The sequence below is a fragment of the Aquarana catesbeiana genome, linkage group LG05 (assembly GCF_042186555.1).
Source record: "Aquarana catesbeiana isolate 2022-GZ linkage group LG05, ASM4218655v1, whole genome shotgun sequence".
NCBI classification, from domain to species: domain Eukaryota; kingdom Metazoa; phylum Chordata; class Amphibia; order Anura; family Ranidae; genus Aquarana; species Aquarana catesbeiana.
Window position 1 is genome coordinate 606,741,806 of NC_133328.1, and position 18,244 is coordinate 606,760,049.

Sequence of the window (18,244 nt, forward strand, 5' to 3'; positions counted from 1 at the left end):
TAGCGGAGGGTAAAACCCACCCGCTAGCGGCCGAATACCGACGGTAAAGCGCCGCTAACAATAGTGGCGCTTTACCGCTGACGACGCCTCCGCCCCAGTGTGAAATGGGCCTTACAGAGGAGATCTTGCATTAAAATGATTGCTCTCGCTCTAACAATCCCGGCGATACCACACATGTGTGATTTGAACACTTTACATTTGCGGGCACGATTTACTTATGCGTTTTCTTTGAGCGAGCACACAGGGACTGGGGCGCTTTAAAAAAAAATATTTTTTTACATTTATTAATATTTTTACACTGTTCTTTTTTTTAAAGAAAAAAATTCTGATAGCTTTTATTGCTGTTAGAAGGAATGTAAACATCCCTTGTGACAGTAATAGGCAGTGACAGGTACTCTTTATGGAGGGATCTGGGGTCTAAAAGACCCCAAACCTCTCCGCTGCACTTCAAAGTATTCAAAACGCCAACACTGGCATTTTTGAATACCTTGGATTTTTTTTTAAATTGGCGCCGTTGGCTGCCAAGTAAACCGGCTTCCGGGTTACTACATCGGAGACCCGATCAAAGCCGATTCTGCCTTTGTTTGGGACTCTGGCCAGCCGGCGGACGCGCTGGCTGGCCGTTCCGGTCTCCCGGTGGGATGGTAGACCTGGGTGGAGCGGGGGGGGGGGGGGACGACGCCTGCTCCCAATGCTTGTGATAACGACCGAGCGGCTGCTTAGTCTCATTAGGTTGTTCTCACATGAAAGCCGACCATCCGATCTGGCTGCAGGCATCACCCCAAGTATAACCACTTCAACAAAATGACGTACAGGTATGTGATTTTGCGTGAAGTGGTTAGTTAGGCTGATAAGACACAAACAATTCTAATTTCTTGTGTCTTTACTGAACACACCATTTACAGCACTGGAGGAAAAAGTGAATCCATAGACTAATAACTTCAACAAAAGCTAATTGGAGCCAGTAGTTTGTATATCTGGATTCCAAATAACGAAATGAGTTTGGAGGTGCAGTTTAGAGCTACTTTGATAAAAGACACTCGGACATTTTAAGACTGCTGTTCATAAGAAGCATCAGCTGATGTGGACCATGCCTTGAATACAGGAGTTCCCTGAATACAGTCAGTCAAGAGTAGTTGATCTGCATAAGGCTGGAAAGGGATACAAAGAAATCTCATAGTGTTTGGGCATCCATCAGTCGATGATTCGACAAATTATCTATAAATGTAAACAATTTAGTACTATAGCTACTCTTCCTAGAAGGCCTAATGCAGAATCCTCAATGAGGTAAAGAAGAACCCATAAGACAGTTCAAGGCCTGAAGACTGGAATCACTGGAACTGGCAAACATCCCTGTTCATGACTCTACCAAATGTAAGTCTTTGAAGAGGGAGGGTGTCCATGGTGGAACACCACGGAGGAAGCCGCTGCATGTCTGAAGTTTGCCAAAGAGCACCTTGCGAAACCGCAGTGCTACTGGCAAAATGTTTTGTGAACTTATGAAACACAAGTTAAATTTTTCCGGAAGAATACTTAGCACTATGTATAGCACAGCTTATCGACATCAAAACTTTATTCCAATGATGAACTATGGTGAAGGGAGCATCATGATTTGGGCTTGCTTCGCTGCCTTAGTTTCTGGACCCCTTGCCATCATCAAGAGAAAGAAAATGAATTCCTAAGTTTACCAGAATATCCTAAAAGATAATGTCAGGGTGTGTCAGAAACCATGAATCAGACTGAGACAGAATTACAGTTAAATCACACTTGTTTAATAATAATAATAATAAAAAAAGGTAAACAGAATAAACATAGCCAAAGTTCAGGAACCAGAACGGATAGTCAGACAAGACAAAACGTCAGAGAGCCAGAGATGAGCATAATAGAACAGCAAGCAGGATCTGGAGCCAGAAGGAATGTCAGCCAAGCAAGTCTTTAACAGGAACACAGGAGAGCGTCTCTAGGGATGTGACCAAGGCGAAGGCAGAGATCATCTGGGTTGGACGGCTTAAGTAGGCAATTCTGACAAACCTGGTATCATCAACAGTTGAGTCGCTGTGGATAGAGATAGGAGCTGGCAATTAGCCGACAGCTGAGTGGCCAGCTTTGAGAAGGAAGGGCTGAGCCCAGCTCTGACAGGGTGGCTGTCCACCAGCCGAAGCTTAGTCGAAGTTGGTTAATGCAACTAGACAATGAGCCTAAGCATCAAAGTGAATCCAGCACAGACTGACTTCAGAAAAGAAAATGCACCTTTTGGAGTGGCCAAGTCAGAGCCCAGACCCTAACCCCATAAAGATGCAGTGAAATGGCCTCAAGAGAACCGTTCACACCAGACCGCCTACAAATGTGTCTGAGCTGAAGCAGTTTTGTAAAAAGAAATGGTCAAATATTCCTCCTGAACATTGTGCAGGTCTGATCCACAGCTACCAAAAGTGCTTGCTTGAAGTCATTGCTGTCAAAGGAGGCTCGACCAGCTATTAACTCCAAGGGTTCACTTACTTTTTCCTCAAGTACTGTGAATGTTTAATGGGTGTGTTCAATAAAGACACGAGAAATTAGAATTGCTTAAAGTGGGAGTAAACTCCCATGCATGACCTTTACCTATAGGTAAGCCTATAATAAGCCTTGCCTATAGGTACAGTAAATATCTCCTAAGCCATTTAGGAGATATTTACTTTTGATGCAACCGGTGACGTCACCAGCGCATGGGGTCTAAAGGAAAGGCATTCCGTGCTGTTCAGAGTCCTGTGCCGTAAACGGCGGCTCCCGCGCGCATGCACAAGAGTGATGTCATTGCAACTCCGGCCAAGCCACTCACACAGCCGGAGTCTGTGAACCCGGAATGAAGACCGGTGAAGATGGAAGAGCCTTCAGCTGTGACAGTGCGTCGCTGGAGTGCTTCTTTTTAAGGTAAGTTTGACAGCATGTGCTAGTATGCTATGCATTGCCTTGCAGGATTTAAAAAAAACAATGGTTTACTACCGGTTTAAGAACATTGTGTTTGTCTATTGTTGTGACTTAGATGAGGATTCAATCACATTTTATGGCAAATTACTGCAGAAAACCAGTTAATTCAAAGGAGTTTGCATACTTTTTCTTGACACTGTACAGTAGGTGACCACTACTGTAATTTCTAACTATCCCTTAGGCCCCTTTCACACTGGGGCGGTAGGGGGCGTCGGCGGTAAAACAGCGCTATTTTTAGCGCTGTTTTACCGCGGTATTCGGCCGCTAGCGGTGCGGTTTTAACCCCCCCCCCTGGCGGCCGAAAAAGGGTTAAAACCACTTGTATAGGGCGGGTATAGCCGCGCTGTCCCATTGATTTCAATGGGCAGGAGCGGTGAATACAGCGCTCCAAAGATGCGGCTGACAGGAGATTTTTTCTTCTCCTGCCAGCGCACCGCTTCAGTGTGAAAGCCCTTGGGCTTTCACACTGAACAAACAGCGGAGGCTGTTTTGGGGCGGTTTGCAGGCGGTATTTTTAGCGCAATAACGCCTGCAAACCGCCCCAGTGTGAAAGGGGCCTAAAAGTAAGGGTCATCAAACTTTGCAGTATGAAGGCCACGTTGTATATTTTACAAATAATTCTGGGTCAAAAAACATCCCCATCAGGGTCCCCATCAGAGTCTATCCTTACATCCGAAGTGGAAACCATAAGCAGCCTCTGCTGGCCTTAATTCTCAATCAATGCGAGTTTTTTTATAGCTACATTTAGTTGCCTTACTGCAGTGGCATCACTAGGGTTGGTGTCACCCGGTGTGGAAAAACATGGTGTCACCCCCTCCCCTCCACCAACTATAGACCCCCCCCCCTCCCTTAGTACAGATCCCCCCCCTCCCTTAGTACAGACCCCCCAACCAGGAAATGATATCACCTGTGATGTATTTCAGTTATCTTGCAAACCTGGCCTGTTAGTGGGCCCTGAGGACAGGAGTTGATGACCACTGCTTTAGAAGATCTTACACTGCAGGTATACAGCTATGGGGGCTCAAGGCACAGGAAGAACATTGCTATTTTTTTAGAAGCAAGAAAGGAGGACCCTCACCTTGCCAGCGTCCAATTTATATAGGAAAAAAGGGTTGAGAAAGTAGATTCTACATTCTCATAAATAGAGAAAGTATTATTCCTTTATACTGGCTTTTGAAGTTTACAAATGCAGCAATTTAAAAATTGGATGAAAGGTTTAGCAATGGGAAACGCTTTTTAAAAGATAAAAAGTTCATTTTACTCACAACTATATAGATCAGACCAAAATGAGCTACAAATAAGGAAGGACAGATGGACTTTGTTCCAAATCGGGGACAGTCCCTTGAAATCAGGGACAGTTGGGAGATAAGCCTATTGTACTGCTCACTGTTCTCCTTGCTGGAGAGGAAGTTGTACTTGAGGATTTTGCAGCGCAAGAATCCCCCTGCTACTGCTTCATTTGTTCTGCACCTTGTGTTCCTCTCCAGTTGCTACATCAATAGTCCCCCACCTGTAATCAGATTACCAGTCTCTGGGGGGACAGCTCTGACATAAGTAAACAAAGTCCAGCCTCTCTCAAGATGGCTGCCTCCATACAGAGACACGGTAAGTCAGACCTGGGGAAAGATTAGCTGCAGAGACACCACACGCTATACTGGTGACTAGTCATTGCCCCTCTGCCTTCCTTTTTAGGCCCCACAGTTGAGGTCCTCTTTAACAGAAGACTAGAAAAATGCTAGTTAAAAAACTTTCAAGTAGGCAGGCTTTTTATTTCCAGAGACCTTCACTTCTGCAGGAAAACCTTATCTGTCTGTTCTCAGTCTTCTTTTAAATAAACATAGTCCTTCGCATGCCTCAATGCCAGAATGAATGAACTTCTGTCTACATTTACGGAATTATGTCATCCCAGGCTGGTCTATCAGTGGCTGAAAATCCCAAACCCAGAAGAGAACCAAGTGAAAAGTCTGCACGATAATTTTCCCTTAGAGGGCAGGGTGTGGGTTGAACGGTGCTAAACATTATGCAACCTGGAAGACTGAGGACATCATGTGATGGAAAAGAAACGTCAAAGTACTCGAAAAGCAGCTGCATCTGATTGGATGCACCCATTGTTTCACCTGAAAATTTTCCCAGCAGGCTCCTTTTGACAAAAGTTGATGGAAATATCAACTTTTGTCAAACAGAATAGGGCCACCAACTGAGCAAATTTCAGATGGTTCCTCATCTTTTGAAGAACTAGTACATTTTGAGGCTGGAGTTCTGCTTTAAAGTGACACTAAACAATATGCTTTTTGTCAGAAGTAATCTACACACACCCATTACTTAACAGCCATGTACAGTGGAACCTTGGATTACGAGCATAATCCGTTCCAGGAGAATGCTTGTAATCCAAAGCGCTTGCATATCAAAGCGAGTTTCCCCATATAAGTCAATGGAAACAAAGATAATTCGTTCCACATTGACTTCTATTGCATGCAATACTACATGTGGCCAGAGGTGGGGGGGGGGGGGGGGCGCTCGAAAATACTCAGAGACCGCTCGGATGCACTCGGAAAGGCTCTGAAACACTCGGGAATGTTGTATTTCCGAGTGTCACCGGCGCCCCTGCACCTCTGGCCAAATGTGATACTGCACACCACAGAGGCTTGAATCCTGCTTGTTTTGCGAGACAACACTCGCAAACTGAGGCAGGATTTTAAAAAAATAGCTCATTTTGTTAAACACTCGTTAACCGCGTTACTCGCAATTTGAGGTTCCACTGTAATTGGTTTTTCATTAAATTTGTTTTTCTGCCTCTTTGTAATGTTCTTCCTGAGCTCCTTAACCTTTCCTTTTGTCCATTGCTTCTGTTTGTCTGACATGGGCAGTGCACGTTAGTTGTGGTCATGTGAAGTGCTTTATGCACACTGCACACCCCATAGTTCTTAGTCTATCTTGGGAGAAAGCAAGAGAGGGTGGCTGCGTTCCTACATACAGTTCCTACACGGAGAACCAATGGAGCCACCCTCTAACAAGAAGTCAGATCACAGCAGCAAAAAAAAATGAATTTGGAGATTTGGAGGCGGCTGAGAGCAACAGAAGGGACTTTTTAAAAAGTTAAGAATACATAAATACAGGGCTTTTTTCAGTGGGAACATTGCGGCACCTCCAGCACTGAATGTATGCAATGGCAAGGGGTGCTGGGATGAGGCATGCTGGAAGGTCTATTGATCCTGTCTGTTGGGAGATCTATTGCTGCAGGAGGGTCTCATATCTCCCAACGTTTTGAGATGGGAACAAGGGACACCTACTAGCAGACGTATGTGGGCATAGGTCACGCCCCTTAAAGGGGACATAACCAAAAAAAAAAATTAATTAAATCCACAAGTGCTTTTTTTTGTTACCAGCAGGGCTTTTTTTTCTCAGAAAATAGGTGCAGGAACTCAACCATGACCCCTCAAAACCCCCTTGACCCCCACACACACCCTTCAAACAGCATTAAATAGTGGGTGTGGTCATATTTTCCTTACAGTGGAAGGGGCTTAAAGGGGCATTAAATACCAGGAGTGCATTATGTGCAGAGTTCGGGGGTGCGCTGCATACAGAGTGCAGAGTTCAGCCTTCTTCCACAACTGTTTCTCTGCATCCCCCATCAACATCTCACTTTTACCCCTCTTCCCAGCCGGCTCTGGGAACTCCCACACCCCCCACCGCACACTGTAAATGGCTCCGCCTCTCTCACTGAGGCACCCACATGTCCTTTGTCCCCATCCTGCACTCAGTGGGAGCCACTCAAGAGACCAGATTTGTGGGATCTGCTGAGAGTCAAGCTGTAGAAGTCGGACTTCTGTGTTTAAAAGTGATAGTGCAGAGTAGGGAGCAGGGGGTCTGAGCCAGAGGTGGAAAAAAAGCCCTGGTTACCACCAATATTCCTTTATATTGGCTTTTAAAATGGACAAATGCAGCAATTTAGAATTTGGATGAAGAATTTAGCACTGGGAAACACTTTTTGAAAGATAAAAAGTGCTTTTTATATACATCTATGTAGATCAGACCAAAATGAGGGACAAATGAGGAGGAAAGAGGGACAAAGGGACATTTCTTAAAATCGGGGACAGTTGGGAGCTATGGGGTCTATTGCTTGTGGAGGGTCTGTTGCTACTGGGGGGGGGTCATATGTTTCTAGTGGGTCAGTGGTTGCTGAGAGGGATCTTCTGTTGAGGGAGGTGTCTACTGTCTACTGGCTGGTGGAAGTTCTATTGATGCTGGCTGCTGGGAGATCTATTGTTGGCGGGGGGTTATTGTTGTGGTGATGTAATATTGGTTGGGTGGATCTATTGTTGCTGGGGGGTCTATTGTTGCTGGCTGCAGGGGATCTATTTTACTGCTTTTCTTGTTATTATAACATTCCATACAAATTACTTAGCACCACAACATAATACTTGGTTCTGTATTCTCTAAAAGGGGCAGTACTGGTATGTGGGTAGGGGGTGGAACCAAGGGACAGTGCTTGACGGTAGGTAGTGGGTAGAAAGGGTGAACTTGCCCGTCCAGGGGCACGACGTCACCTTTGATGAAACGACGTAGGGAGGAACGGTGTGCTGACACCACCAACACAACGTGTAGTCCCGAAAGCTACAGGCGATCATCTGAATGAGCCGGCCGGCTCGGATGTTTTACGCTACTTTTTTCGCTTATTCTGTAAGTGCAATATATTTTTTATTATTAATAAAGACGTTTACAGTTTTACACTATGGTAGATTTTTCCCTTCCATTGGGTTAACTGCTGACCGTGAGATATGCCCCTTTGTGTCTACCTCCAGAGTGACCCATTGTGTCCTGCTCCTCCAGGGTGCCCCCTAAATTAGTGCCCCCTTATGACCCCCCCTTCTCCTCCAGCGTGTCGCTAAAGGTAGCCCCCCATGTCCTGTTCCTACAGATTGCCCTCTAAATTAAGTGCCCCTTATGTTGTCCTGCTCCTCCAGCGTGCCCCCTAAATTAGTGCCCCCTTATGACCCCCCCTTCTTCTCCAGAGTGCCCTGTTCTGTTCTATCTGCGAATCAGTGAGAGGGGGGAGGAGAAGGAGAGAATTCATGTTCAGAACGGAATGCATCTGCGACTCAGATGCGTTCCCATAAAAGATAATGGGCTTGTAATTCGCACCGCAATGCACAGAAAACGCACACTTTTTTTGGGCAATGCGCTGTGCGAATGCAACGCACATATGTGAACCAGATGCATTCAAATGAATGTATTTTAAAATGTCCTGCGTAAGCCGTATCTAATTCGCATAGGTGTGAACAGGGGATTAAAGTGTTTCATTAGCAGCCGTTCATATGTTGCAAGTCACGGCCAGCCAGGAACAAGGAGGTTTTTTTTATGGCCACTTTTCTCCTGTCCCCTGACAAGAGAAAAGTGCCTACTTTAGCAACACTGAGTCTCGGGGCCCCTCACAGTGGCGGAACGGCAGGGCCCAGTGACAAGTGTGACCTTTGCGACCCTGGTAGTTCCCACCACTGGTTGGTGTCAGTGGGATGAATAGTGCCCCATCGTTGATGTCAGTGGGATGAATAGTGCCCCATTGTTGATGTCAGTGGGATGAATAGTGCCCCATCTTGGTATCAATAGAAAGAAATGTACCCTATCCTTGGTGTCAATGGGTGGAATAGTGCCCCGTTGGCATCAGTGGTAGAAATAGGGCTCCATTGATGGTATCGGTGGGAAAGAAAGTGCCCCATCTTTGGTGTTAGTGGAAAATTATGGGTGATAGTTCTCCATCATTTACACTTACATTACCAAAAGTATTGGGACGCCTGCCTTTACACGCACATGAACTTTAATGACATCCCAGTCTTAGTCCGTCAGGTTCAATATTGAGTTGACCCACCCTATAACAGCTTCAACTCTTCTGGGAAGACTGTCCACAAGGTTTAGGAGTGTGTCTATGGGAAGGTTTGACCATTCTTCCAGAAGCGCATTTGTGAGGTCAGGCACTGATGTTGGGCGAGAAGGCCGCTCTAATTCATCTGAAAAGTGTTCTATCGGGTTGAGGTGCAAAGGGTGGGCCAACTCAATATTGAACCCTACGGACTAATGCCCCGTACACACGGTCGCACATTGCGACAACAAAATCCATTTTTTTTTTTCCGACGGATGTTGGCTCAAACTTGTCTTGCATACACACGGTCACACAAATCTTGTCGGAAATTGCGAACGTCAAGAACGCGGTGACATACAACATGTACGACCAGCCGAGAAAAATGAAGTTCAATAGCCAGCGCGGCTCTTCTGCTTGATTCCGAGCATAAGTGGAACTTTGTGCATCGGAATTGTGTACACACGGTCGGAATTTACAACAACGGATTTTGATGTCGGAAAATTTGAGATCCAGATCTCAAATTTTGTTTGTCGGAAAATCCGACAGAAAATGTCCGATGGAGCCTACATACGGTCAGAATTTCCGTCAACAAGGTCTCATCGAACATTTCCTGTCAGAAAATCCGACCGTGTGTACGGGGCATAAGACTGGGATGCCATTAAGTTAATGTGTGTGTACTATTAGATTGTAAGCTCTTCTGAGCAGGACCCTCTTAATCCTCCTTTATCTTATTGTATTATAACTGTATTGTCTCCCTTTTATATTGTAAAGTGCTGCGTAAACTGTTGGCGCTATATAAATCCTGAATAATAATAATAATAAAGGCAGGTGTCCCAATACTTTTGGTAATATAGCGTATAACAGTGGGAGGAATTATATCCCAATGTTGGAGTCAGTGGAAAGAATAGTGCCTCAAACCAGTGGAAAAAATAGTGCCCCAAGTGCCACATAAAGGTAAGCAAAGGGAAGTATCTGGCCCACGGCCACAGTTTGGAGACCACTGGCATAAGGCAATGCATTCAGTTTAAAAAATATAATTATTTTAGGTCTCTTTCACACGGGCGGCTGGGGGCGGTAAAAACAGCCCACCTAAAAGCTAAACAACAGCCGCAAACTTAACGCAAGATGCCGAGCTGACGCGCAGCACCGCCTGTCAAACTGGGCTATTAAAGTGAATGGGGCCACGCTGCAACCACGAGCCAAAGGCTTGAATTGAGGTTGTGGTGCATTAGCCTCTTTATTGTTTATGGTTTTTAGAGCTCAAACTGCAGCGGAAATATTTATTTCTCAGTACAGGTAACTGTACTACTTTACAAATCTCTGACTATTCCAGGGGACTAAAGCCTCGTACACACGATCGGACTTTCCGACGGGAAATGTGTGATGACAGGCTGTTGGTGGAAAATCCAATCGTTTGTACACTCTATCGGACAATTGTTCCGCAGACAAATGTTGGATCGCAAGCTTTAAAATTTTGCGCGGACAAATGTCTGTTGTGGGATTTTCCAAGCGTGTGTACACAAGTCCATCGGACAAAAGTCCAAAGTACAAACACGCATGCTCAGAAGGACGAGCCAGAAGCGGTCGGTCTTGTAAACTAGCGCTCGTAATGGAGAATTAACATTCGTGACGCGGCAAATTATGAAATCTCGAAATGCAGCGCACAATTCTCTTCTTCTTTAATGGGATAATAATGAAGCTGCTTTGCTGGTGATACTGATGGAGTTATTGAAAACATATTTTCATAGGCTTTTTTTTTCTAGTGATATCAAGAATAATATTATTATGTTTTTTTTTTTTTTTTTTTTTTTTTAATTTGGGCAAGTTACCACAACACCATTATCCTGAAGTTTTTAAGATCAAAGATACAACTGTGTTGGTGTCCCTTGTTAATTTTACATTGTATTTTTTTAATGTAACTGCCTACTCCCAAACTGTCATTTGAAGTAAAACACATAGCCAAGTATTATTATACACATTTTTTTTATTGTGCATTAAAAAAAGAAAAATAAAATTAGACATGCTATCTGCCAATAGAACTTAACCAAAAAGTGCATTCTATGCATCCAAAAATATAGAAAATATACCAAATCAAATTATTATTCAACCAAAAAAATAACATCAAAGCAATAACTCCAAGGCCAATAATAAATAACACGTTATCTCCTTCGATTCCGCAACATGGCTGGTTGACGAACGGCCGTACAGAAAAGAACTGAAAAGTGCGAAATGAAAAGCGCAAAATGAACAGCGCGAATCAACACTCACCAAACTTCTACTAACACGAAATTAGCAGAAGGAGCCCAAAGGGTGGCGCTAAAGAGCTGAAAAACAACGTAGTACATCACTATGTTTGTGTTTGTTGGCCGGCAATTCCTTGCCGTTTGTATGCAAGACAAGTTTGGGCCAACGCCCTTTAGGCAAAATTCTACGGTCTTGTTGGCCAACAATCCGATCGTGTGTACGAGGCTTTAGGCTACTTTCAAACTAGCCAATTCTCTGAAAAGTGATCCACCAAGGCGCAGTTTACACAGGACGCCCAACAGGCGCAACTGCTAGAGCTTGGCCCAAACTAACTACTTAAAGTTGCTGAAAGTGCTTAACCCCCCGTTCACATTGAATGTGGCCTTGAAATCGCAACGATTTCAAAGCCGCGTGTCAGTGCAACTTCATTTGCGACTTTGAAGACACCCGTGCGTTGACCTGTCAAATCGCATGACAAGTCACTTCAATGTGAACAAGGGCTAAAAAAACCTAAAAGTTTAACCACTTAAGGGACCAGCCACCGCAGTTATACTGCGGCAGGTTGGCTCCCCTGGGTGAGCCGTCGTAGCTGTACGTCGGCTGCTTTAATAGCTCCAGGGGGCACCAGCGATGCGATGACAGAGCTGATGCACGTGCCAACTGTCCGTGATGTCCGCCGGGCACCCGCGGTCGCTCCTGAGAGAGAGAACGGAGGTCTATCAATGTAAATAGACAGATCTTTGTTCTGTCAGGGCAGGAGAGACGGGTATGTTGTTCCTACTGATTAGGAACAATGATGTGTCATCTCCTCTAGTCAGTCCCATCCCCCCCCTCAGTTAGAATCACTCCCTAGGACACACATTTAACCCCTTGATCGCTCCCCTAGTGTTAACCCCTTCCCTGCCAGTGACATTTATACAGTAATCAGTGCAAATTTTTAGCTCTGATCACTGTATAAATGTGAATGGCCCCAAAAAAGTGTCAAAAGTGTCCAATCTGTCTGCCGCAATGTCGCAGTCCCCATAAAAATCGCCGCCGCAGATCGCCGCCATTACTAGTAAAAAATAATAAAAATGCCATAAATCTATCCCCTATTTTGTAGACGCTATAACTTTTGCGCAAACCAATCGCTTTTTTTTTTTACCAAAAATATGTAGAAGAATACATATGCCTAAATTAAAGTGGTTGTAAACCCTATGATAAAAATCCAAAAAAAAAAAAGCTGCAGGACAAAGGCATAATGAGCTAGTATGCATAGCATACTAGCTCATTATGAATTACTTACCTGAGATCGAAGCCCCCGCAGCAGTCCTCGTTCACCGTTCTGGCGGCCAACATCGCTCCAGGGGGTTACTTCCGGGTATCGCGGCTCCGGCCAATCACAGCGCAGCTCCGGCGCTGTGATTGCCCGGAGCCGCGATAACGTCACTCCCGCCGGTAATGGCACAGTCTAACTGAAGCAATGGCACGTGCGTGTGTGCCGATGACGTTGTGCAAATACAGGGATATCTCCTAAACCGTGTAGGTTTAGGAGATTTCCAGTGTACCTACAGGTAAGCCTTATTATAGGCTTGCCTGTAGTAAAAAGAAATTACAAAATGCTACATCGGCGCCATCTGCAGACTATCATTAAAACTGCAAAATACATATTGGACTAAATTGATGAAGAAATCTGATTTTTTTACATTTTTTTAAAATGTATTTTATAGCAGAAAGTAAAAAATGTTGTTTTTTTTTTTTTTTTTGAAAAAGAAATTGTCAGTCTTTTTTTGTTTATAACGCAAAAAATAAAAACCGCAGAGGTGATCAAGCACCACCAAAAGAAAGCTTTATTTGTGGGGAAAAAAGGGCATACATTTTTTTGAGTATGTCACGACCGCGCAATGGTCAGTTAAAGCGACGCAGTGCCGTATCACAAAAAATGGCCTGGTCATTAACCCCTTCCCGCCGACTGTACGCACATATGCGTACTCGGCTTTCCGGGGTTATACCGGGATGATGCCCGCAGCTGCAGGCATCATCCCGGTACCGTTGTTTACAGCGGGCGATCGGCTACCCGAGTATAACAACCGATGCGGCTAAAAGCCGCTCGGTTGTTATACCGGAGGAGCGGGAGGGGACATCCCGCCGGCCTCCCGCCGCTGTTACCGGGCCTCCCGTGCGATCGGGAGGCCCGGTGTCCAATCGGGTACTTTCGGCGGCTGGGGGCGGGCTGAAACGAAGCTGTGAGCGGCTTCGTTCCAGCCTTCTTGTTGTAAACGCGGAAGCGACGTCATGACGTCACTTCCCGTTTACTCGGCTGCCAATGGCGCCGAATTTAAAAAAAGTACACAGTATTCAGAATCGCCGTTTTCGGCGATCTGAATACTTTGAAGTGTAAAGGAGGGATCGGGGGTCTTTTAGACCCCCCATCCCTCCATAAAGAGTACCTGTCACCACCTATTACTGTCACAAGGGATGTTTACATTCCTTGTGACAGCAATAAAAGTAAAAAAAAAAAAAAAAATTTTTAAAACACAATTTATAAAGTAAAAAAAAAATAAAATAAAAAAAAAAAAAAAAAAAAAATTTTTAAAGTGCCCCTGTCCCCGCGAGCTCGCGCAGCGAAGAAAACGCATACGGAAGTCGCGCACGCATATGTAAACGGTGTTCAAATCACACATGTGAGGTATCGCCGCGATCGTCAGAGCGAGAGCAATAATTCTAGCCCTAGATCTCCTCTGTAACTCTAACCTGGTAACCGTAAAAAAATTTTAAAGCGTCGCCTATGGAAATTCATAGGTACCATAATTTGTCGCCATTCCACGAGTGCGTGCAATTATAAAGGGTGACATGTTTGGTATCTATTTACTCGGCGTAACATCATCTTTCACATTATACAAAAAAATTGGGGTAACTTTACTGTTTGGATTTTTTAAAATTCATGAAAGTGTCCCTTTTCCAAAAATTTGCGTTTAAAACACCGCTGCACAAATACCGTGTGATAAAAAATATTGCAACAATCGCCATTTTATTCTCTAGATTCTCTGCTAAAAAATATATATATATAATGTTTGGGGACTCTAAGTAATTTTCTAGCAAAAAATATGGATTTTAACTTGTAAACACCAAATTTCAAAAATAGGCTTAGTCATGAAAGGGTTAAGGGGGCAAATCGTCCAGTCCTTAAAGTGGTTGTACACCCTGTACAACCACTTTTACCTACAGGCAAGCCTATATTAAGGTTTACCTGTAGGTGCTGGAAATGTCTCCTAAACCTCCACGGTCTCTGGCTTTCCAGCCTAGAGGAGAGATGTGGGAATTTATACCCTGTTTCCCCGAAAATAAGCACTACCCTGAAAATAAGACCTACAAGGACTTTAACTAGGGCTTATTTGGGGGGTAGGGCTTATATTGCAGACATCACCGACAATCACGCTAGGTCTTATTTTCGGGGAAACAGGGTAGAGTTCAGATCTCTCTCTATAAAGAGGACCTGTCATGCCCTATGTTGCATTCCTTGTAATAGGAATAAAAGTGATAAGAAATAAAAGGGAAAGTGTAAAAATAAGGAAATTAAAATAAAACAAACAATACAAAATAAATAAAAAATTTTAAAGCGCCCTGTCACCTCATGTTCGCACGCAGAAGCGATCGCATACATAAGTCGTGCCCCCATACGTAAATGATGTTCGTACCACACATGTGAGGTATCGCCACGAACGCTAGAGCGAGAGCAATAATTTTAGTGCTAGGCCTCCTCTGTAACTCTAAACTGGTAACCTCTAAAAAATGTTAAAGCGCCACCTATGGAGATTTTTAAGTACTGAAGTTTAGGAATCTATATACTCAGCATAACATCATCTTTCACATTATACAAAAAAAAATTTTAAATGGGCTAACTTTAGTGTTTTGTTTTTTAATTCATTAAAGTGTTTTTTTCAAAAAAATTGTGTTTGAAAAATTGCTGCTGTGTGACATAAAAAAATGCCAGGACCGCCATTTTATTCCCTAGAGTCTCTACTAAAAAATATATATACAATGTTTGAGGGTTCTGAGTAATTTTCTAGCAAAAAAAAAAAAAAATGATATTTACATATATGAGAGAAATGTCAGAATTGGTCAGGTATGGAAGCGGTTCATCTACATACAGGAACAATAACTAGGGATTAGGAGGCCATTTTGTTGTAGTCTAAAGTAAGTGTGGAGGGCGATCGGATCTCAAAGCCGTTGTTTCATCAGTTTAGGCGCTTGCCCCCTTCTCGTGGAGGAGTGCGGGGTGTAGCAAGATGGCCACGACCAAACGTCACTTCCGTTACACATTCTGATGGGTCGCCTAAGGCCTCATGTACAAGTACACAGGGTCGTTTATAGTTGTTTCTAGGCAGTTGTGTTTAGAGGCTTTTTTTGGAACCCAAAAAAAAGTGTTCAGAAGCTGTTTAGAGGCATTATAAAAACGCCAAGCGCGGAAAAACGCGGTAACTCGCGTTTAGCCTAGTTTCGTTTACAGACGTTTTTCATTTTTGGCTATTTTGAAAAAAAAATATTTTTTTTTCTCAAACGCTTCTAGACGCAAACGCGACTAAACGCGGCTAAACGCCCGTTTTTAGACGCTGGTTTCTAGCTGTCAAGTTAAATCATTCAGGAGAGGTTGAACAACGTCCCGTGTACATGAAGCCTAATCTGACGGAACACCGTGCTGACAGCATGCAGTACCAACTTCGCACAAAAGATGGCGCTGCGGTCCCCTAAAGCAGCTGCTGCTTTTAAAATAGAACTTCTAAATTGTCGGATTTCTAAATACTGTATTTTACCTTATAAGTTCCGTTTCCTGTTAAAAAAAAAAAGTGTGCAATGCAAGACTGCGGTGGGTCTAACATGATGTCCGCTTGCCCCCTTCTCAGTGTAGACTTACTCTGGAGGAGTGCGGGGTGTAGCAAGATGGCGGCGACAGAACGTCACTTCCGCTACACATTGTGACGGGTCGCCTAGTCTGACGAAACACCTGTTCCTGTTAAAAAAAAAAAAGTGTGAAATGCAAGCCTGCGGTGGGTGTAACAAGATGTCCGCTTGCCCTCTTCTCAGTGTATCCTTACAATGGAGGAGTGCGGGGTGTAGCAAGATGGCGGTGACGGAACGTCACTTCGGTTACACATTCTGACGGGTCGCCTAATCTGACGAAACAGCTCGGTCACAATGAATTATTCCACTGGCAAGCTGCCATCAGTAAAGATGGCTGACGCTAACATGTTTTCTCCGCCCTGAGCTTAACTTTTACTGAAGTAAATATAAAATGACATACTTTTTTCATTTTATAAGGCTAAATTTGCCCATGCATGCTTTGCTGCACGGAGAAAAAAAAACAAAAAAAAAACGATAAGCCGCTGCCGTTCTGGGTGACCGGAGGGACGTCACCTGTGTGGGCGGAGCGGAGGGATAGGTCACATGTGTGGGCGGGGCGGAGGGATACAGGGAAGTTTGAAGTTCCCGCTGTAGAGCGCGGCAGCCCAGGTGTAGCGTGCAGTGGGCGGGGCTAGTGTAACTCCAAGCAACACATCACACACACCGGGCAACACACAGCCAGGACTGCGGGCATTACAATACACAGCCAGGGATATAGACATTGCAATACACAACTGCTTTATCTACACACACTTGCAGCATACACACCATTACTAGTATATAGCACAGACCCACAACCTGTACCTGTTACCTACACACTGCTCTCTATATATACACCATATACAAGGAAGAACACAGCTACTCACACTACACAACCATTGTGTATAGACACACACAGACCCACAATCATGGTATCTGGGGATATCTGCCTCATACACACTGCTAGAAACTTCTTTACAGCTGCTGCAAACATTTGACAGCGCCGGCACCTATTCCCAGGCCAGCGTACAACTAGAATACAGGCTCGCTGTGCTCCATTTAGCTTCCACACTCGCATTTGCTGCACACTCGCACAACCTGTGTGTACAGAATCTGCTGTACATGCTGTGATCTGACACGTCCAGCACACTCCGAGTGTCTTCATGGATCAAGGCAGGTGTGCGCCTGCTGCATACACTGTGCTGTGACACAACGAACACACACACACACAGTGATAGGACTGCTGCATGGACACACAGCTGTGTACCAGCTTGCAGCATTGCTATAGGCCTGTACAGTTCTATAGCACATCACATTATAGCTATAGACCTGGTATTGTCACCCAATACACACCGCAGGATGCAGCTTTAACACCGGGCACAGCTGGGTTCCGGTTACACACACTCAGAGGTCATTGATACCAACGTTTTTATATTTCATCGTTTACTTTCAAACACTCTTGTGTAGAGGGAGTAGCTGAGTTTCTTTAAATTCCACTTCTGATTACCTCGGAGAAATCGCATCCGCCGGAGATCACCGGGTACAGTGCGGCATTATGCAGACAACCGATTTGGGCAGCAGAGAGACGGGCAAGATCTGGCACAGGAAGCTCACGCCGATCTCCAGTGATGGGTAAGAAAGAAATGCATTTGATATTTTGAAATCTTATTTTATTCTTAACTGGAATGCAAAAGAAGTTAGAGCAACCTTCTAAACAATGGACCAGTTTACTGTCCTTCAGGCTTTAGGGGGGCCGGGCTGTGGCCAGTGGGAGTGGAAAATGCTTTGACGTCAGTGGGGGGGGGGGGGGATAGTTCCCCATCATTGATTTTAATGGGCGTAATAGTGCTCCATCATTGGTGTCGGTGGATAGGCTGGTGCCCCCCCATCATTGGTGTCAGCGGATGGGCTGGTGCCCCCCCCCGTCATTGGTGTCAGCGGATGGGCTGGTGCCCCCCCCCCGTCATTGGTGTCAGCGGATGGGCTGGTGCCCCCCCCCGTCATTGGTGTCAGCGGATGGGCTGGTGCCCCCCCCGTCATTGGTGTCAGCGGATGGGCTGGTGCCCCCCCCCGTCATTGGTGTCAGCGGATGGGCTGGTGCCCCCCCGTCATTGGTGTCAGCGGATGAGCTGGTGCCCCCCCCAACATTGGTGTCAACGAATTGGCTGGTGCCCCCCCCCCAGTCATTGTTGTCAGCGGATGGGCTGGTGCCCCCCCACCCCTCATTGGGGTCAGCGGATGGGCTGGTGCCCCCCCACCCGTCATTGGTGTCAGCGGATTGGCTGGTGCCCCCCCACCCGTCATTGGTGTCAGCGG

At 45.1% G+C, this 18,244-nt stretch overlaps 1 protein-coding gene across 1 annotated transcript in view; it reads left to right on the top strand.

Annotated features, from left to right (window-relative positions):
- Positions 1-15,765: 15,765 nt before the first annotated feature.
- The window catches only part of TBC1D31 (TBC1 domain family member 31), a 68,410-nt gene continuing 65,931 nt past the window's right edge, over positions 15,766-18,244 (top strand). The window contains exon 1 of the mRNA XM_073632209.1: positions 15,766-17,560. Within this exon, the coding sequence (XP_073488310.1) occupies positions 17,484-17,560 (77 nt within the window). The 5' untranslated portion in view covers positions 15,766-17,483. The remainder of the gene's footprint in view (positions 17,561-18,244) is intronic.